General features: G+C 41.0%; 1 protein-coding gene and 1 long non-coding RNA gene across 3 annotated transcripts in view; one reads left to right on the forward strand and one right to left on the reverse strand.

Moving 5' to 3' along the window:
- Window positions 1–1821: 1821 nt before the first annotated feature.
- Window positions 1822–22420, reverse strand: LOC138722047 (uncharacterized). Its single transcript, XR_011337654.1, has 3 exons — window positions 22363–22420; window positions 8689–8788; window positions 1822–2197 (listed from the first exon to the last, which is right to left on the reverse strand). It is a non-coding gene; the product is annotated as an uncharacterized lncRNA (long non-coding RNA).
- TPK1 (thiamin pyrophosphokinase 1) overlaps window positions 22096–22482 on the forward strand; it is a 293667-nt gene continuing 293280 nt past the window's right edge. For both annotated transcript variants that reach the window (XM_069859754.1, XM_069859753.1), the window contains exon 1: window positions 22096–22236. In XM_069859754.1, the coding sequence (XP_069715855.1) occupies window positions 22194–22236 (43 nt within the window). In that variant the 5' untranslated portion in view covers window positions 22096–22193. The remainder of the gene's footprint in view (window positions 22237–22482) is intronic.

Consider the following 22482-nt stretch of genomic DNA (forward strand, 5'->3'; position numbering starts at 1 on the left):
TATTGCATCAGAGGAAGGAACAACTGTAATGCTTTGCTATTTCAATAATTTATATCAATACGCAATTCATGAATTCTGTGTTTGCACATTTGGAGAATGTTACAGCAGAATAGGATCTACTGAGAATGTAAGACACGAGTCTTTCTAATCACTTCCATGTTATTTTCAGTTCCCTGGAAGAACAAGACAGCTACAAAATACAAAGATCCAGGTAATTTCTGACATTAAAACTGCTGCAAAATGCATGAATGAATGCAGGTTATAAAACAAGAAAAAAACTATCCGTGAATCTGAGTGTTGAAAACAGTATGTAAACACTCAATTTTTACACTTGAGTCTGCAGATAGGTCTTCCTGTTGCACAAACCCAGTTCAATTCCAATGAAACCAGCAGACACTGTTATACCAAAATGCCATGTGATATGGAGTCCAATGCAAAACCTTACAAGGACTCACAGCAATTTTGGAATTCACCAGTGGACGTGAGAAGTGATGTGTTCAGATGTGATGACTGGTAACTAGGAGAGTGGGGGTCGCTAACACTTTGTAAATCTGGGTCTGAGGTATAGAATGGTTCTAGATAAATTTTGGGGATAGCAGTGTTGGTAGCAAGAGACTTCTGGGAATTTTTTTTATTTCCTTGTTTCAAAATTTGGGATGCTGGAGTTGTGTTCTGATGAAAGACCTTTTTTGTGAGCATACAGAGGTGGAACACAGTTGCTGCAAATGAACAGGAATACATGCAAAATAAGAAATCAACTCTGTGGCTAGGCTGCCATTTCATGAAGTGACTTATGTCTAGCAAGCACATTACCTTGTAGAAAAGCAAGACAGTCTCCTCTGCTGGCAGAACAGGATTATTTGAAAAGACTGTGTCATCTGTCACATTCTTTTCTGGACATAAAATGTAATCACTGCCAGAGGAAGGAAATTGGTCATAACTATTTATTTATTTATTTATTAAAAAAATAACAAATTGAGGCAAATATCACCAAAAGAAAACAGATGACCAGACGAGAAACAATAGTTGAAACAAGGTGGGGAGACTAGAGAGATTTAGATTTCTTTTGAAGAAAGATCTAGTTACATTTTTCTAGCTGTCAAAAATATTGATGGTTTAATTTGTAATTCTTTTTGTGCCAACCTAATTTTCATTGATGACATGAAAACTTTATGATTCAAAAATTACATTTTATTTTTATAGGTGATTTGAAAGAGAATTTTTAAAACAAAACTTCAAAGCCCCTGTTAAACTGAATAATTCCTGCCTCAACTTTATCTACTGCTTATATTAATGGTTATGTAAACACTGCAACCAGTTTTAACACAATCAGATAATTCTGGCTGCTGTCATTTGTTACCGGTACATTGCCACAGAGTTATCGGTACATTGCCACAGTACTCTGAAGAGTAGCAGAGATGACGCAATCACAAAACCCCACTATCATGCATAGTTTTGAGTTACCGCAAATGCAAGTGCAACTGCAGGTGGGAAATTTTCAGAAAGTTTTCATACCAGTGTAGTTTGAATGCGTACTGCTTTATGAGACATGGAAATATCCCGCTGAATGTGCTTTCAGTTACTCTTTTAACAGAGGGTAAGAAAAGTCCCAATAATTACTTTTTGTATGGGTATGGAAAGTGTCATTCAGAAACATGGCCTAACATTCTGCATTTATGTATATTTTTCATTCTAAAAGGTAAACTATTCAACTCAACCACCGAGGAGACAGAATCTGAGTGATTAAAGGATCTTCTTCAAGCAGAGAAGAAATAATTGACAGTTGCAATTTTTTGATACAGCTCTGCCCCAAAACAACTTTTTAAAAAGTTGTTTATATGTGTTGTTGAGAATCCTATTTTATAACACACACACTGTAAATTAGAAGGAAATAAACACAAATATTCTAGTAACATCTTTATCCAGGTGAGCTGTGCTCCCATTATAAATAGTGTCACCAGAAAACCATGTAATATAAAGCTGCCTGTCTTTTATTTATCTCTTAATGGGTTATCAAATGTTCCCATTTTGTTAGGTGCTTGCTCCCTACTGAGAAGGTAATTAACATTTTTTGTTGCTGTGGGCTTTTTTCAGGGCTCCATGCTCCATAGCCTAGTAGCCCTATTCAGTTTCTGTTGTCCTCTAGGCAATGCCATCTGTCAGCAGCTCTCCAGTTCCCACATCAGGGCCTTGTCACCTGTAAGGACAAATCTCTGATTAGAAGGCTTTCATTAGGAGCCTATATTCTTTTCAGTACGTAAGTTATTTGTAGGACCTCTGTATGTAAGGGTCGACATTCTCTAAAAACCTAAACCACTTTCTCCCTGTAGCAGCTAGCATATGCCAACTAATGGACAGCGTGAGGATGTCCCTACCACCGGGGAAAGCTTTCTGTCTTGGAAAAAAAAGGAGATTTTGGAAGGCAAATTAATGTATTTTTCTTCAGGGTATGGTACTTCCTAGGGGCAAGTTCACAGTCTATCTGAGCCACAGCTAGTCTTACTTGTCCTCTAGAAATGCCTCTATGTTTCTTCCAACTGTACTAGGAGCCTAAGATGATCAAAGTCCCAGCAGAGGAGCAGAGAAGTGGAGCAACCGAAAGGGTTTAGTTTGGCAGGAGAGCTGGCAGCTGGAGTGGGGAGGAGGAAGCAGCAGAGGGGCAGCAGCCTCTGATCAGACTTGTCCTGAAGTGATGGGCAATCAAGTTGTTCTGAGTGTCAAAGGACAGGAAGGGAGAGGAATTCACAGCTGGAAATGATTTTACAAAAATCTTTACTGAACATTTAAAAATGTGACTTGAATGATAGAAAAAACAGGACAAATACATCCTGTGTTCCTACCCTTCATTCTTGCAGATCAGAAATGATTGGTCTCTAATTGTTGTCCACTGTCCCGGCAGCTGACATTTTCAGAAGAAAAATTGCTGTTTTGTAAGGAAGGAAAAGGGAAGTGGGGAATGAAGAAGATGAAGCCAAAAATTACTGCAAGTTCCAAGAGATACGGAAAGTGACTCGTAGTAGAGGAACATTCAAAAGGAGCACAGTGAAGTGATCAAATTAATTTCATCAAATTTGGTCTAGTTAATTTACTTTTCAAATATGAATATGCATAGAAGGCATGATATGTGTGGGTGCAGGACACAGGATGCATGATATATGTGTGTGTGGAAGGATAAAATCAAGGAAAATAAAATCTGTTGCCTCCCAAGGCTGTACTAGTTGTGTGTAGAGCTTTTCTAATGAGACAAAATGTTCTTAAAATCTCCAATTGATGAAGGACCCCCAGTCCTGCCTTGCAGTGTATTAAACTGTTTAACCATCATTATTTGTTTTCCTAGTAGCTAACAAATCTTACTTGCTGCAGTTTAAATCCATTCTTTCTTGTCCTTTTGGTTGTGAAGGAGGAGGACATGCTTCTCTTTGCAACAGCCTGCCACATATTTGAATAGTTACTGTGCTAACTGTAAGCATTCTTTTCTGTAGTCTTTACAATCCTCACTTATTCAGATATATATCTTAGGCCACTGTTATGCCCAGATGTTTTCCATCTTTATTAAAAAACGTGCTCAAAACTGCCCAGAAACTCCACGGAAGGCCATCTATCTCAGTTTCTGAGTGATGTGAAAATATATCCTTATGCTGACAGGCAGCATTCTCGCTTGTATGTCCCAAGGGTGATACTAACCTTATTTGTAATAGGCGACCACTATTGATTCACCTCTTCAAAATCTATTCTAATACCCAGATTTTTTTCCATGGTTAAATATATAACTTCCAGTCTTATGGGTGAAACCAACTGTTCCTGGCAAACTGTATCTTGTACTTCTTGTCACTCAACTGCCTTGTTTTCTTTCTAATTCTGGTCGCAGTCTCTAGTGTGCTTGCAGTTACATCCACCTTTAGCTTATCAGAATATGTAATAAACATATTCTCTATTTCATGATCCTTGGCTCTCTGCAAACAATGACTAGGCCCGGGACAAACTCCTGTAACACCCCTCGATACATCTACTTCAATAGCCAGCCACCGTAATTGCTCTCTGACTATCCTTTTCCAAATACTTGTGCGTACATCTTCGAGTAGTTCTATCAGGAAGCAATGATGCATCTTATACAACTTTTTCCAGGATGCCCAGTTCAGCCTCAGCTTTCAGTTTTGGCTGCACTTCATAATGAACATTGGTATTTGTACAGCTGCCTTCTATCTTCCTGGTTGGCTGAATAAGGGCCTGATTATTTTCCAACAGCTTTTGTAATTACCCTTGAAGAAGTAAATTGCTATCTGTTATGTACAGTGCATCTGTCATTATGATAACTGTTCCTCACTCCATAATATTTCCATTTGGGCTTTAATTGGCAAGCTTTTGTAGCCTGGCAAAGATTCCATGAACTCTCTATCTGTGATCTGAAGAATAAAGAACAAATTTCAAAGCAGGAAGACACCACTAGCAAGTTTAGCTGCTACTCGCTCACTATAAAGATGCCTCTCACCTGGAACATGCTGTGGGTTTATGGTTTGTTTGGTTTTTAAAAATCTCTTTATTGATGCATGACATTAGGAAAAACAGGGAAAACTGTTATTTCTGGCATATGCTTTTCTACACATCCACCTTTATTTGGATAAAAAAGTTAGTGGAGAGCTTTCATAAGGCAACTTCACATATTTTCCTGTATACAAACTTTGTGCACCTTCAGAGTGTATTGTCTCAGATTGCTGGCTAGACTCAAATTTTCTGCCTGTGCTGTTAGATGGCTCTCTGTACCTGTGCCCACCATGGAATAAAGTAAGCTATATCAGAAAATCCATTGCAAAAATGGTATTGAGAACACTTTAGAAGAAAAATGGCTGGAAGTGTATTAAGGCATAAATCTTTTGATGGCAGCTTATAACAAGATCCGTTAGGCAAGTATCCCAGATTTAAAATCTTGTTTAAAAGGTACTGCTGAAGGAAGTTATAATCACATATATGCAGCATTATACATCACGACTAATACAATTAGAAGTCTTTTTTTTTTTCCATAGAACAATCAGAATGTGACAAATCCTTACAAAATGCAACACCTTCCAATTGATTCTTCAAAGTGTTAATTAAGTTTCCTTAAACACTTGGTATGTCCTTTTGTTATATTTTGGGTTATTTCTGTGGTGCATTTTTTTGGGGGGTTTTGGGGGGGGTGAAGTGAAGGGCGGGGAGAGGAGGGGGCTGTTGTCTGATTGTGGTTTGGTTTAGTATTTTTGTAATCAGAGGTAAAAAACTTTGCCCAGAATTGTTATGTGGCTTTCAGTGAGAACTATGGATAAAAGAGCCCTGATGGTATTATTGTTAATATTCAGCTAAATCCATCATTGTGTATTTCCTTTTTCTGAAGTGGTAGCATTGCATTAATTTGCTTTGTAGTTTACTATAACAGTAGAAGTGGTAAAAATAGATTAGTTTTTGAAGTATGGGAGAGTTCACTTTAGACACCATTTAGACATTGCTTATGTAGCAATCTATAATCTGCCATTTGCACCTATCTCCGTTTACACTCTGCAACAGAATTAACATTTTGCCTTGATGAGTACTTGAGATTTAGGTGATGATAGTGGTTCAGGACTGTAAGAGCCCTCCTCATTATGAACCAGGGATGAGAACTACAGAAAATGGTAGAGAAAATATATTGTAGGCACTAGCTCTTTGATAAGATATACATGAGGGATTCTGACTACTGTTAGTCACCTCTACTGTCACTTTTTGAAAAATGCAAGATTCTTATGCCTCGTGACCAGGGACTTCAGATCTAATAACTTTATTCTGCATGCAATTAAACTAATTTTTACTTAATGCTTTGGTTTGTTGCTTTTGTGTCTTTGCACCTAATATCAAATAGCAAAGTAACCTTGCATATTGTTCCAGATTTGGCTTTATTTTACTGGTAAATACAATAACGGTTAGGTGATATATTGGTTTTTTAACAAGATGTTGGAATCTTTTGCATCTAGAACATTCATTAAGTGTGAGAGATCATTTGGCACTTAGCAAAACTTTCAGTGCTTGCTGTTCTTGACTTCTGTAACAAGGAAGATGCATTTTGAAGAAAGTCAGTTGACTGGGGACTTGGTGGAACCTATTTACATCAATTTGGATGAGAAGGTTTGCCAGTTTTAACAAATACCAAATTGCCTTATGTTTTCCTGCTGCCACCAGTCTCATGGCAACAGAGAACTCTAACTCATGATGTTGATCTGAGGGCCTGCCAATTATTTTAGATTTGAAACAAAGGACTAGATCTACTGCTTTCTTATTTCTCTCTTTCTCCTGCAAATGCTACAGGGTTTTTTTTCCACTATGTTCATTTATTCAGCACTTTCCTGACTTCCCTCTCCTTGAAGCATTCACCTTAATTTCTCTCAAAAGTAATCACTCTCCAGAAATGCCATTTGCCCCATTTCTTCCTGCATCAGAATCTCCCATGGTTTTGAAACCCAAGACACCTGGTTTTGAAAACATTGAATAAGTAAGTTCAAATTTTTATGACAGAAGGGAAAAAGACATTGGATCATGGATATATATAAACAAAGCTACTTTTGAAACTGTTTATCTGTTTGTCCTCCTCCTTGGTGAGCAGAAGGGAGCTATGGTGCTTGCTGATAGAAGAGGTGATGTAATGAAGTAAAGCATGGAGACCAGACACAAAAGATTAACAGAGGCAAAGCAGAAGACTGAGATAAGTTCTTTACTCATACCAAATAGGTTTTTATATCCACAGTTACTCTCTGCAGAAGCTACAAAGTGATTTCAAATTATAAGTGTACAGGGCTGTTAAGATTCCCTCTTCTAGAATGAAAGCAGGGACTTTGACCTTGGTTCCTTCTATTTTTCAAGGAGCTCTGAGTTATAGAAAATCCTTTAAGAGAAGTCTTGGGTTTTTTTGGTTTTTTTTTAGAAGCTGTTCACATTTTGTCTAAAGCACTTGACAATTCATCAGTTCACTAGAGTACAGACAAGAAGCTGAGTCTCCAGCTGAGCACCCTGGTAGAAGGCTTCAGTGTTACTGTGCTACTCAAACCCTCTTCTGAATCAAACTTCAAGTGCAGGCTTAATTAAGGGGTGAAATTCTGTTTGGTTACTGCTGAAAATTTAGAGTTGACTAAACTGATCTTGTTTTAAATAATCACTGAGATTAGAACCTGGTTTGTGATCAGCTCACTGTGGAAACATGTTTTAAAAGATACTGTGAGGAGGATTAATATCTTCCCAATAGTCTTTGGCAGTGGAATTTGCATTTGTAAGTAAACGCTAATAAAATTCCAAATTTAAGCCTACTTTTCATCACTGTGTGGACATTACTTGCTGATGAGAAGTTGCTGTGGAAATGAATAATAATCAGGAACTGCCAAAATTTGTCTTCACTTGAATGGTGCCATGGCCCAATTTACACAGCTTCAGTACTGGGAGACAAATGAGCAGTGATTATCGTTTATTCTGTCAGGAGCAATGGTGGTATGAATGGCTCTGTCCAAAATAATCAGAGTGCTGGCTATAAGCCAAAGTAAAGGAAAGAGCAACACATGCCGTTTTACAGATTTAGATAGTTGTATAACTTCTGACCACGGAAAAACTTGAAGTGAATGGGTGGGATGGACAGCAGAGGGGGGAAAGATGTTCTAATGCTGTCATTTCAGAAGACAAATGGCTGTGATACCAGACTTCCTGGTGCATATATCTTTAAAACACAAACAGCAATATTATGCCTGTTGTATCCACTTTTTTTTCTGTACTCAGAAGGTATACAAGTACTTTCCAGCCTTTTCTGCACATGAATCAAACAACTCAGTTCATAGTCTAAATGGCAGATCTGTCCACTGATCATGCCCTGCTCTTATCTCATTTCTAAGGTAGTGATTAAAGCATGAAAGACTATGTAAGAATGTGAAATGCTTTAATCCAGGGGGTTTGTACTTAGTTGCCTTTCTCTCCCCTCTAACCTACCCCTTCACTTTATCTACAGGGATTGATACTTGGCAGTTGTCTTAAAGCTCCCACTGGATAGGCAAATTAATGTTTTCTGATCCTGCAGCACTGGTAGAGTTCCTGCTAGATGATACTGTTAATACCTGCTTTACATACATTCTGAGTTTTCTTCTCACCATCGGGCACCTGAAAGGAAAAATAATACTGTGCTCTCAGCTGAAAGATTGGAAGGGAACACATTGAAATTTGAGTTCTTTGGGAAGGGCCGCAATCCTATTGGATTGACAGTTATTGCACCCATAAAATGACTTAATTTCTTTTTAGCTAGCAAAAGAGCTTAGCAAAATAAGCCTCACAATTATTACGTAGTAACCCAGTACAAGAGTTACTGAAGCCTTATTCTGACAGAGTTCTTTACTTTGTGAGGACAGGAAGAACTTTCAGTAGGAGTGTTCTTTCCCCTATTTTAATTGGCATAATTGGCATTGTAAGAAGAGTTTCAGCTCCCCAAATCTTCCCCAAATCCAGTGGATTTCTGAGTAACCTTGGATTTTACACATTGCAGCCTTCTATGAGCTTCCTTCCATCATCAGAGCTCTACAGAGAATCTTAATTTGCGTAACCATTCTAGGAAAGGCTCTGAGCAAATTTTATCCAGCCTGAGGCGCTACACATTAAACAGTCTTGTGAACCCTGGAACTAATGAAGCCAGATTTCCTACCTCATTAAACTTACAGTTTAGTGAAATTCTCATTACTATTGTTCAGTTTTTAAGTTTGTTAGAGTTGTTATGTCCATCCCTCTACAGAGTTGCAGATGAAGTCACTGAAGGGATCTGTGTTCACAATAGACAAAGGAAAAAAGGCAAATTATGAGCTACTGTCTTTGTTTTTAAAATCAAAGTCAGTTGTAAGAGACAGACTTCCTGAGCATCACACCACTGTACAGCTGAGATAATGTGGATGACAGACATTGTGATATCACCTTGGGGAACAGCCTCAAAGAACCATTCTTTAACAACCTTATTATTTTCATACTGGCTGATTTATATGTTAATTAATTATATATGGCATAAATTGTAGCCCAGTTAAAATTATTTGAGCCATTTTAGAGCAGTGGATATGATTTTTCTCAATTATGAATAAGAGGCTACAGCTTTATATTGACCTGACAGTACAGTCTCAGGAATTGACTGGGTTTACTTTGGCTTGCACTGGTTGTAGCTTGGTTAATGCTTGCCAGCAGACACTCAACTGGTGCCTCAGCTGAATAGGCTTCAACTTGGTGAATCTCAGGGACTGACCTCATTGTCCCTGTGTATACAGCAGCAGGTCTTTGATTAAGTGAGGCTGTTGTGCAACTTCCAAACTTTGGCTGGGATCTGATGAACTAGAATGAAATTGAGATGAGGAAATTAACAAAATTTCTTCACCAAAAGGGTTCTCAGGCACTGGCAGAGGCTGCCCACGGAAGTTGGTTGAGTCACCATCCCTGGAGGTATTTAAAAGATGGGTTAGATGAAGTGCTTAGGAGTATGATTTAATAGTGGACAGGTACGGTTTGGCTTCATGATGTCTAAGGTCTTTCCAACCTAGTGATTCTACGACTTCTATGATTCTATGAAAATTAGTCCCAAGCAGACCTAAGACTGAATAGGAAGAAAATTCCACCCAGCAAGGACTTCAGAATGCTAATGGTATGTTGTAACTCCCCCTTGCCACTGAGAGACAAGGAAGACTGTAATGGTCAGCCTTAGGACCCAGAGGTACACCTAAACAGTGGACATAACACCAGAGAACAGGACTGGTATTAGGCTGTTCTACACAGAAAATGTAACTGCACCAACAATGAAGCTGTTCTGTATTAATGAGATCATTCTGGACTATTGGAAAACAGTAACAGGAGTAACAACGACTTCTTAGCTCAATAAATATATAGTGTGTTAACTTTTGGCCATAACAAGATTTTGATGCTGACAAAATAACCCAGCACTCAATTTGGTGCCTTATATTCTGCTGAATTAACATAGTTAATAGTTGCATTTGAGGTAACAAAACTGTAAGTTACATTGTTTGAATGTACAAACACATGAAATAGAGTATAAGAGACCAGTCTTGCAACATATCTTGTCTAAGTGCTAAAGTAATTTTAATTATTTCTTATTAGCTAAAACAAGTTCTGATCCTAAGAAGCTGATGCATCACAAAGCTTAGTGCCTTGATCTTCAGTTAGCAGAAGCTTGACATTATCTATGTTAAGGATAAATTGGTCTTGCCCTGTTTCTTGATATTCCTTGTCAAAACTTTAATTTATTAGGCCTCTGCCTTTCAAATTCAAACTCCATTCTCCTTTACTTGAGTGGAGTGCTGAAATCCTCATGTTTAGGCAACTTGTGTGATGAGACTGATTGTAAATTATTAACACATAGTTTCTCTCAAATTATAACGTTTAGAAAGTGAGCTGTACCAGGTGGATTCTCCAGTGTCTAGTAACATGAAAGTCTAGATTTTTCTTCATCATGGCTTTTATCATGAAACTGGACGAAATTTATCCATTTCTCTGTCAACACTGGTGGAAACTGATCTATAAATTCAGCAATTGCTAGGGATATCCAAATTCTCTTTCTTTCTCACCTTCTCACATAATTTCATGTGTACAGATCCTCATGATTTACTTCGTGGAATCTTGAAAAGCATCTTTTCCTTTGCAAACCAGATTAAAACATCATTTTAACCTATCAAGAAAGAGCACTGACCTTATTTCTTGTTCTTACATTCTACAAATAAGGTTTCTCAAATGTTTTCATACCGTTCTCTTCATTTGATTTGCTATTCAGTCAACATATTATGCTCTGATGGAAAGCTTGTATTCCAGCATACAGGATGCTTTTAAATTATCACAGGCACTAAAGAATGTAATGACTTATTACGGTCTGTTGTCCGCCTTTTGGTAGTGTATGTATTATTTACTGTACTCATTATATTTACTTCTTCCTCACATCTGCCACACTTTCATTGCCTTAATGGTCAGAATAAGTATTTTCCATTATAATGAGTGGTAAAACATTCCACAGTGAAAATGAAGTAAATAACCCAATACTAGATCTTTACTCTCTAATAATAACTCTCTAATAACTGAGGGCTTTTTTTGTTTTGTTTTGGTCTTAAATCTCAGAGAATATTGAAATTGGCCTATAAGCCTTCTCGCTCTCCTTATAAAATATCCTTGTGTAACCAATTCCTCTACTTGGGGCATACAAATCTATTATATTATGAAATCAGTTTCTCTAATGATGCAGCTGGTAAAAACAAAAACATAATTCACAGCCTGGAACATTCTGAGAATGTTTTAATGGCCTCTCAACTTCTTCTTTAAAGCAGTTTTAAGGTCATTGCTACACCAACAGATGTGTCCTAAAATAACAGACTTGGAGTAAAAGCCTGAGTATAACTACATGAGGAAAGTGGGGTGCAAGGGGACAGAAAGAAAAGAGCTGCAGCTTTTGTAATTGTTTCCTACGTTAAAATGATATTGAACTGGTCCAGGAGTCATATCTCAGGAATCTTTAGGAAAATCTTTAGGAAAATCTTTAGGAAAGTTTCATCGAGACTCAGCAATTTCCTCTTGCCTGCAAAGAAGTTCAGCTTTTCTTGCAACACGCCATTTTCAGTGTATAGCCTCAAATGATACACAGTTACCTTTGGCTTAGCATCTTAAGTAGGTGATATTCCCTTCTCCAATTCTTGCCAACGCAGGAAATAATATTAATCAGCTTTGCTAAAGTCACTCTGCTCCATTATTTCAGGTAGGGTGGTACATTAGAAGATAAGGTTAGAACTCAAAAGAAGGGAAGACAAACTAGGGGAGCAGCAAGGAGGAAAAGAAAGGAATGAGGAAACAAGCATTAAACCAAAAGAAAACAAGAATAAAGGAAACTATACAAATTATATAGATCCCAGTCAGTAGCGATGTTCTGGTAATGTATTAATTTTAAGCCTTTTAAAGCTTAAATATTTCAGAGTATTGAGCTAAAGGAATGGCCTAAATACAAAATTGCACTAGTTTAAATAAAAACTGCCTGGTAGCATGGTGCAATGCTAATTAAAACAATATAGCTTGGTATTTCGAAATACACTGATTTCAGACCTTGGTTACACTTGTAAATTTATCCCAGTCTACAGAACAGATTTCACAAGTAAAATTAATAAGCCAGTATAAGCCAGACAAAAGTACATGTCATGTTTACACAAAGAATGCTTTGGATATGATAAACTGGAGTTACAAATGAACATGTGCTAAAATCAACCTGCAACTAAGTTCACCAGAATTACGCTAACCTTTGGTACTTCTGCAGTTGCATGGCTGTCCAGGATTTCTGTTAAGCTTGGTTTCCCCTTCTGGCTTCGGTCCCACTTGACACTTGCTATACAGAGGGAGAGAATACCCTTGTGCTCTGTGCTAGTGATTTTATCCATCTCTTCCTTTTTCCAGATGTGCTGTCAACCTCCTGTCTGTCCTTTATGGTTCGTAGGCAGAACCTTGGAATGTGAATAATAATGTCACTTTAGTGATCTTTAGTGATTATGCCCTCCTGGCTGGGCTGATACATATTGTATCTCAATTTGAAACACCTTCCTTACTGGTATTTGGATATCATGGTGAGAAAACTCTTAGCAATGTCCCTTATGGACTCAGAATATTCCTGTAGTAGAAGCCTGGGCATGATTTGACACTACTGGGGAGGGAGTAACTTCAGCAATGGCTAAGGGAATTAAAACATCTGAAATGGCATCAAACAAATGTGATAGGTATTGTGGCATACTCAGCACAATATCTTAAAGGGAAGGCAAGGAAAAGCAGATGTTCTACAGGAGTAGAAATTTGTTGTGTGTTTCATCAAATGCACGAGCAGCCCACATGGATGTGGAAGTGTGTCTTAAAATGTAGGCAACAGATTTTCTAAGGTGATGAGGTGCTAAGGGATGAATGAAATAAACTAGAGCAAAAATCTTGTGAAGTGCTAATCTGCATTTTAGGCACTTAGAAAATCTGACCTTAAATCTTAAGTAAATGGCTATCTGTTTTCTCATGGACTTGGTAAAAACCGTCAAACCACCATCTGGGTAAGTTTGTTCAATTTTGAATGCATTTTCTAGAAATTACTTTGTATATTTCTACATAATGTACTCGGGGGCTTTCTGTGCATGCAGTAGCTTAATGAATAGAAATACTTTTTGTTCTAAATTTTATACATTTTTATACATTTTTATACATTTTAACGCCTTTGCACCTTCTCAGACTGCACATTTTCTTTATTAGCATATTTAAGGTAGATACAGGATTACAGATAACAAAAGTAACATTTATATTTTACATTTGATGCGCATACCACTTTAAAATTAAGCTCATTAAGGATAATAGAATGATCAATTGGCAGGCCTTGAGCTGCAGACCTAGAGGTGACAGGCTATTTGGTGAACAATTTACTGAGTGTCTCACTCCCCCCTCCTATGTAACCATGGGCATTGTAAGTTCATTCTATTAACCTTAATAGGTTTGCTTTCAAAGTCTTTTACTCTGAAGATTTAAACATGAACTCTATCATATGTCAGCCTGCAGCTAACTTAAGCAACTAAACTAAATGAAGATGTAGTGTATTTATGTGCATATTTGTATGTATGTCCACAAGTAATAGCCTCCAATACACATGAAGGAATGATGTGCCCTGCATGATGCTCTTCACTGCACGTGTTTCATTGTTCCAAAGGGTCTCTCGGGGATTTTTCTTTCTCTCAGTTAAAGAAGCATTAATGGCAGGCATCTCCAGCTAGCAAGTGCCTTTGCATGCATTAGCTGAAAAAGATTGTGCAAGTGAGAAAAGCTTGTTTTCCTCACATAACAACTCCAGCAAGTATATGGGGGCTGCCCTCTGTCCCAGCAGGACATTCTTTACTTTCCACCTAGGACCCAAAGACAGAACTACCAAGCAAGGCATAACAGCTCAGGCAGCTTTGTTCAGACTAATGGGACAGAATAGCAGCCATCATCTTTCCTCTATTGTTGCCTTTTAAACTGCTCATCAGACAGTGCTGCTGCCACTTTTACAGAACCTAGCAGACACTCAAGCAGCCGGGTGCCGCCCATCCTTTCCATCCCAGAGATCCCTCAAAGTGGCTTCCCCTCAGAATGACACAATGCCTGACAGATTTAGGTCCTTCCAGGACTCATAATTTCTTCCCTTACTTTGAGGAGTTACAGCAGTGGCTTGGAGAGGTCAATACCGTTACAAAAGACAGCTACCGATGGCTCCACTTTTCATCACTCCTTCAGTCATCACCACAGGGAACACCATGGGGGCCTTGGCCAAACTTAGCCCAGCCAAGACAGAAATGACACTAATTATCTGTGAGCTGGAGTTAGCCCTGTTCTTGTCCTGAGATGCTATGCACCCTCTGATCTTCATAGCCTTAAGTTCAAGTTGACTGCCCTGAATGCTCAAATGACTGCAGGTAAAGGTTGCCCTCTGCAATTTTACAAGACCACTTCATTCCCGTGGGACAAGGACGAGAACATGATAGACTGCCATGTGAAGCTTACTTTCGCTCGCTCTGAATGCAGTGGCACATGGACATGGCCAAAGATGCAGGACAGTATTAGTCAGATCTTAGCATTCCATGCCATCCCATTTGCTCTAACGTCCAGTCCGAATCCATAATGTTAATTTTCTAAATGCTGCCTCCTTGTGCCACCTGCTGAGAGAGCTATGCTTGCAGAAGTAGTGCAGATAGCAAGACCTGGGGTAAAGATATCGAGAACTAAAAACACATGCATTTTTATGGTGTTGTGGAATGCACTTACATGAGAATTAAAACTGTACTGTAGCTATGGTCCTGAGAGGAAAATGTGGAGTGATTCTCCACATCAGCTGTCCCACACTGAGAAGATAATGAGAGTTCCTGTACATGCCAGACAAAATAATACAACCCTTCCAGGCAGAATAAAGGGCAGCATCTCACTGGACTGTTCCTACTTAACTCTTCTTGTGCTGCCAGGACACCACAGAAAAGGCCTCTCAGAAACTCTTAAGAGAGACTGGTCAAACAGCTTGTCTAACATCTCACCAATCTGCATCATCTCCCAACTCCATGAAGTCAAGAATATAGTCATAGCTATTAGACTACACAATCTCATTTACTGTTGTCCATAGCAACTTGATAGCAGCCAATTTGATGAAAATTTCTTACTTCTAAAAGTTAACACTTCAGTACACAATCTCTTTCCAAAGTTTACCTTTCATCCATCTTAATGACAGGATACTGTTGATCATAATAAATCTTCTTCACGATTTGCACAGAATTGATTAATAAACAAATGCCATCTGTCTTTTCATTAGTAATACAGATTTTTTTGTATCTGGCTGTCGATCTCAGGTTGATTTAAAAGTATGGGTATATCTCACTGATGCCACTGAACAGACGAGGAAACAAAGACATCGAATGCTACAAACCAGATCTTGCAAAGGTATGTTAGTTCCAAAGTCATTATATATACATGAGCATATGGATCCATGTACTTTCTGTCTACACATCAGTAGTAGACCATACATTAAAACCCATGTCTTCCAAACACCCTGTCCTGCCTGGTGAGCCAGAGGATTATTATACCACTATTTTCTTCTATTTACTGTGTGACCTTATGTAATTCATAAGGTTTATCTCCAGTCCGCTCTATGCCACTGCAGAAACAGATTGCACTTAAGATTTTATTTTTTTTACTGTATTATAATCTCTTCAGGACTTGAAACAAACATGAAGTAGGCTCTACTAACTGTTCTAGAACCTGGACTTGAAGAGTGTTGTTGTGTTAGACTCTGTCTGCCTGTGTATGTTGGTGACTATTTTCAGGCCTCTTTTTTTTCCCCTCTTGAATGATTGTACCTTTCAAATTGGTGTTTGAGTTTTAAGGAGGTTGTGGGGACTTAAATTGTTGGCCCAGGAGAATTGCAAGGATATAACGTCTGTAATAAAGCATCCCATTTATCTACTGATGCCTGCATTTTTTGAATTATAAAGCACTTAGGGATGTTCAGACAATCAGACAGCTGAGCTAGCTAAACATTCCTAACCTTATTATTCTGCATAAATACTGAAATAGGTACCAAAATGAACCATCTCAGCCAGCGAGTTTTAACTCTAGGTTCATTTTAATATAAAGTTAAACTGTGGAGAGAAGGAAAAAATATTCTTAACATTTAAACATTGCATGAAAGCTGACTACCAGCCTTATATAGATTGTTCTGGTTTAGCAATAAAATTGGAATAGCAGGAGGAACAAATGCCTCCTCCTTTACAAGCAGCTTGCTTCAGACATCTCCAAGAGGGTCCTCTGAAGGTATATGGGTAGTTTTCATTCTACACACTTTCCAGTCAAAAGGCTTCAGATACACATCACCAAATACTGAAATCTACTGTAGTTTTTTGATTTCTTTCCTTCCCCTTTTCTTTCTGTTTTCCTCCCGTCACCTTACGCTGCGCATGTTGGATTGGATCTGAGTGACCTTGGCTGTATTCAGGGATCAGATTTTGATCTGAACAGCTTGGGATTCGTTTCTGTAACTTTGGGAAGTCGCACCCCCATGTCTTGGCTGTGCACCCGAGTATATTTTGGTCTGTTTGCCAGAGCCAGAATAAATATCGCTTTTGATTTTTGCCCTGGGAGTGACCTTGTTGGCCTCCAGATCGCTGCAGAGATAAACGAACCCCCCCCAGTCAGGCCTGGAGGTGAGCGTGTGGCTCGTGGGTCCAAGGTGGGACAGCTCTGAATGCTAGAGATAGGTCCTGTCATTTTGTTGGACAGTGTCATTAAACACCCCTAGACCTTTCAGTCTCAACTAGATTGGGCTATTTGAAAGAAGAAGAAATTCTGGAAAAAACTAACATTGCTACAGATTAGGCTTGGCTGTGTATCTGTACTGGAATATGGAAAGACTGATCATCCTAAAGCAACAAAGCAAACCCTTCTGGCTTTAGCCCCGTTGCATAAAGCCCATTTAAATCCCCTTGCAATTCATGTTGACGTCCCTCTTCTTTCCTTGCTTAGTCCAGGAGGTGTAAATAAAAGCTGCTGCTCTCCTAATCACCCTTCAAGTTTTCCCATCTGATCAGTTTTAGTCATGCTGAAGTGCAGCGCTAGTCACATCATAACTGTGCTCTATAGAAAGTGCCCAATCAACTGCTTCTCTGAATACTTTCCTAAAGAAGCAGCAGCTATCTGGTGTCTGATAAGAGTGTTTATACTATACGTATAAACTGAAGGTTATTTATGCATAGACCAGTCATCAAGTCTGCACAAAATTAACGGAAAACATAGCAGGTGAGAGGCATAACTGGCTGGCTACTTACCACAAGAGGTTTTAAAGGTCTGAACAGTTCTTCAACCTATCTTGCCAATCATTCAGAAACCTCCTCTGTCAGACAGCCTCATCTGTCACACAGAAAGTACATCTGCTTGCCTGTTTATTTTCTCATTTAGGGTTGAGGTCACCTGCCCTCCTTCTAGCTAATCACAGGAGACAGCAGTAATCAAAGCGCAAGATCAGCGCCCCTGGGATGTCTTTCTTGAATAGCCTCTCTGTACATTCTTCTGCAAACCTTGCAAAGTAATGTAGGTATATACAAGCAGGGGAAAAGAACAAGGGAGAAGGGTTTTGTCTGGTTTGGCTTGAGATCCTGCTAGAGGCAAGAAATATTGGTGAATGTGAAAAAAATAGTCATAATGTTTCCTGAGGAATTTCCCATGCACGACAGGAGAAAAACTGTCACTAGTTAATTGTGTGGTAACCCTTCACAGAAAAATTCAACTGATGTCCTAGCAGAGAAGTGCAAAAGCTATATGAAAGTGCTTTTTTTTAAAAAATAAGTAAATCGGCCTCCTGACTACTTGTTGTCCTTTAACGGAGTCTATGTAAGAGAACGTGCCAGGCTGGGTGGTTATTTATTTTGCCTCTGTGAAACTTCCTCTACTAGATACCTTTGTTAGGCTCTGATAAACAGTATTAAATGGTTGCCAGGCCCTGCCTTAGAGATCACTGTGTTTCAGCATCAACTGAAGCTATTCCTGTGGAGTTGAATCTTAAAAAGAGCTTTATACTGTGGATAAGAGGTTCATACCTGAAAGAAAGGGCAGTGAAAGAAACCCCAGAGTCCAGTGAGGGAAAGTGCATCTGAATTGTTTGTCCCTTGCCTAGCTGTGGAGTGGGTTGGCAGTCTGCAGACCCTGGCACATCTTGAAAGGATTTAAAGGATACCAGCCTGCTCTCTCAACAGAGATTTCTCTTTGTAACGCTATCGTGATGAATCATGCATCACTATGATTACTACAGAAAGGTACAATTACTTTTTGCAGACGTGGCTGGTAAAGGATTGCCTGGACCCCCGGGGCCTGACAGAGGTGGAAAAAGCATCTTGTCAGATACAAAGACAGTAGAGAAATGGAAATCACTGTATTTACTGGTAAAGAAGAAAAAAAAGTTTTGTAAAGGAGCAAAGGAGAACAAGAGGTGGAAGTGAAAGAAGGGACTAACACTTAAGGGGTTAAGAGAACAGCAATAATTTGGCTGAACCAACTGACACTTAAAGAATAGCACGATAGAAGCTGCTCACACTTAAAGAATACACAGGATGACAGTTGTTTAGCTAAAGCAACATACTTCTATAAGCTTTTATGTAGGAAGGGGGCCTGTTGCTAGATGATTTCTGATAAGCAGGACAAGTTACCTGGAACTTTGATAAGAGCGGAAACTAACACTGACAAGAACGCTAAGAATCCAGAGAGCATACGCACAGATTGAAGTTAAAGGAAGTTAAGGCAATTGGCTTTATGCCTGAGACCCTGACCCACAACCACCAGAAGACACTGCACAGGCACAAACAGGAAGAGACCCTTCTCAAACTCATTATAATAAGAAGCAGAGAAAGGTTATGAATACATATAGGTGGGCTTTTTTAATTTTATGAATATGTAACACTTTGCTGTATAAAGCTGAGACAAGTTGCCACGGTGGCCACGCACGGTTTTTTTGAGAAATAATTCTCCCATGCATCTCAGCACTGAATAAACTACTTTATAACTTCATAAGTTATAGAGATATGATTCTGTGTGTCAGAAGTCTCGTAAGTGAATGGGGCAAGCTTGAAGGAATGGGCCCTGACTGAGGTAGACCTTCCCCCCCAGCAAGAATGGCTGTTCTCATGCGTAAGAAGTCACTGCTGCTTATCAGCAAGTACTTATACCAGATAGTACTCCCCAAGAACAAATAAAGAAAAATTTAGAGACACTATAAGATAGTGAAGAAAAATAAGCTGTCATGGAGAAGGTTTAAGAATTTTACCCAGCAGCAGGGAAGCGCCTAACAAAATTGAAAGGGGGAGAACAAAAACAACTGAGTGGAAACGGGACACAATTAAGAGAAGGAGGCACATGCCAACTACACTGCTGTTCTGACATAGTCTTTCTTCTTTGGAGGGGGACAAGCTCTTTCTTCCTAATGCGGTTTGTTCTTAACCTGCTTAAAGAAGGATTCTGAGATGATACTGAAGTCCTAATAGCCTTTGAAATTCAAGGTAGCGGAGAGGGAAAAAAATTGAAATGACACAAAAGTGAAACAAAGCATTTTCTATTTCTATAATGTAAATGACAGTAAATCTCTTGATGTCCTTAATACCTTTTCCTTTTTTCCCAATAAGATCTCACTTCTCTCATTGTCAAGACATGAATACTTCCAATACATCTGAATTTCTATCAGTCTTTGTACACTAAAGCTGCTTGAAGAGTGCAATCTGTTATAGGTAGCAAGGCAGCTTTCCTGAACAGTCCAAAGCAAAGGCTTGGTGGTTGCACCATTCAGGCCAGAGGTGCACCCACAGCCTTTGCAGACTTGTGTCATCATCCAGGATAAACATGGCCGAGCCTTGCCCAAACACCTAAATGACTGTGGGCATAAAGATTCCAGTACTGCATGTATGCTGGTGCAAGCGGCTGATGCCTTGGTGTACCTGCAATATCAGCGGCAAGCACAGAACAAACGGCCTACGTTCTCATGCTTGCTAGTTTGTTGAGACCTTGGAATCTTTATTAAGACCCGTGGGTTAACAGGAAAGGAATGCACTAGGCAGAAAACATGATAAGGGGCACATCTGTGGAAAACAGGGGGTTGCACTCTGTCGCTGTACTGCGGGATTCTCATGGGTGGAAATTCATTGGGCTAGCTGTTACTGGATACAGAAGCACTACATAAGGTTTGCACCCACTCAATAAAGTGATCTCACTTGTTGCCTCATCGATGGGGTCCGTGCCTTAATCGCTACAAATGACAGTGTGAATCTCACACTAACAGTGCAGGCTGAGTAAGGGGCTGACGTGTTGGCCCTGCTTCCCTCCCATTTGTCAGGAATCACAGAATTGCTAGGATGGAAAAAACCTTTGAGATCATCGTATCCACCTGTACCTGCCTGCTACTGAACCATACCCCTGAGCACTTCATCTACCCATCTTTTAAATACGTCCAGGGATGCGGACTCCAGCACCTTCCTGGGCAACCTCTGCCAGTGCCCAAAAACCCCTTCAGTGAAGAAATTTTTCCTAGCGTCTAATCTAAACCTCATAGAATCCTCTGGTTGGAAGAGAACTTTGAAATTATCCAAGTCCAACAGTATCTGTCCACTTCTAAACCAGACCCCTGAGCACTTCATCTACCCGTCTTTTAGCCCCCTCCAGGGATGGTGACTCCACCATCTCCCTGGGCAGCCTGTTCCAGCGCTTGATAACCCTTTCGCCTCTGAAACGGGACCTCGCCCATCCAGCCGTAGGACGACGCTGGAGGGGGCTGCCTAGGGGACCCGGCGGGGCGGCTCGGCTACGGGGCGGGAGCCGGTGGCCGCGCTGCTCTGCTGCCCTCTGCTGCGGGGCTCGCACCGAGCCCCCAGCCTCCGCCGAGCTCCCGAAACTCTCTATACATTAACCCCCTTAAAGGCTCGTTTTGGTGTTTTAGAAAGGAAGCAACCTTTATCAGGGCTGGACAACGCGAGGAGTGATCTGCGTCAATCATGTGCGGCGAGACAAGAGCTGGGGGCAGAAGGTACTCCTCACTTTACATGTATACGTGTAAATTTTCCCAGGAATCTTGAGCATCTTCTACCACTTTCCAAGGGCTCTCTTGTATCAGGAGAGAGAAAACTGCAAAGCCAAAGGCTACTCCAGGAGGTGAAACATGCATTAACCACGTTTTGGGGGTCAAATTTTGATGCCTGTGCTGCCAGTGACAAGTGTAATGCATTTTATACCTGAAAATCATATAATCATAAAATAGTTGGGCTGGAAGGGACCTTAAAGATCATCGAATTCCAAATCCCCTGCCATGGGCAGGGACCCCTCTCACCAGACCAGGCTGCTCAAAGCCTCATCAACCTGGCCTTGAACACCTCCAGGGATGGGGCATCCCCAGCTTCCCTGGGCAACCTGTGCCAGTGCCTCACCGCCCTCATGGTGAAGCACTGCTTCCTGATGTCTAGTCTAATTCTTCCCCCTTGCAATTTTAAGCCATTCCCCCTCGTCCTATCCCGACGTGCCCTTACAGAGCCCCACCCCAGCTTTCCTGCTGCCCCCTTGAATTACTGGAAGCTGCCCTAATATCTCCTCGGAGCCTTCTCTTCTCCAGGCTGAACAACCCCAACCGTCCCAACCTGTCCTCGCACGGGAGGAGCTCCAGCCCTCAGATCATTTCGTTAGCCCTAATAATTTCCCAGTCAAGACTCTGTAAGCCGTCAGGAACCCAGTGGCGACAGCATTAAGCTAGCTGTAACCCTAACTTTAATTTTAATTGAGACTTAAGGTGGGGATGCGCACGCCGCCCTATAGCGCAAGCCCTCGGCGAGCAGGAGGCTGGCAGCCGCGGCCCCGTGCTGGTTCCCTCCCTCTCCGGGCTCCGTGCCGGGACAAGGGGAGGCGGCCCCCGCGGCCGCGGAGCCAACGCGCAGCTTCCCCCTCACCTTCTCGGCCCCGCCCCCCGCTGAATCCACCGCCGAGACACGGATGGCGGCGGCGATCGATTGGCTCGGCTCTCCTTCCCCCCACCTCCCCGCGGCGCGGTGCCGGGGCAGCGCAGGAGGAAGCGTGTGCTTCCCCCTCTCTCCCTCCCCGGTTCCGCGGCGGGGCTGGGCCCGCTCTGCTCCCCCCCGTGCCCCATGGAGCGCGCGTTCACGCCGCTGGACTGCCTCCTGCCCGCCGGTACGGTACCTCCCGGCCCCCGACCCTCCGCCACGGGGCAGCGGGGGCGGGGCGGCCCGGGCGGGCGGCGCTCCCTGGGAGCGGGGGGGCGTGCCTGCCGCCCGGGACCGCCGCCGCGGCTCTCACCAGGCTGGGGGTGCTGCTGCTTTCCTTTGCCTTCATTGCGGCTTTAGCGTTAAAATTTGCAGCCCCTCTGGGTCTAACCGGTGCTGTTATTTAGCCTGCCGCGGTATCCTCGGGCGGAGC

The sequence above is a fragment of the Phaenicophaeus curvirostris genome, chromosome 6 (assembly GCF_032191515.1).
Source record: "Phaenicophaeus curvirostris isolate KB17595 chromosome 6, BPBGC_Pcur_1.0, whole genome shotgun sequence".
NCBI classification, from domain to species: Eukaryota; Metazoa; Chordata; class Aves; order Cuculiformes; family Cuculidae; genus Phaenicophaeus; species Phaenicophaeus curvirostris.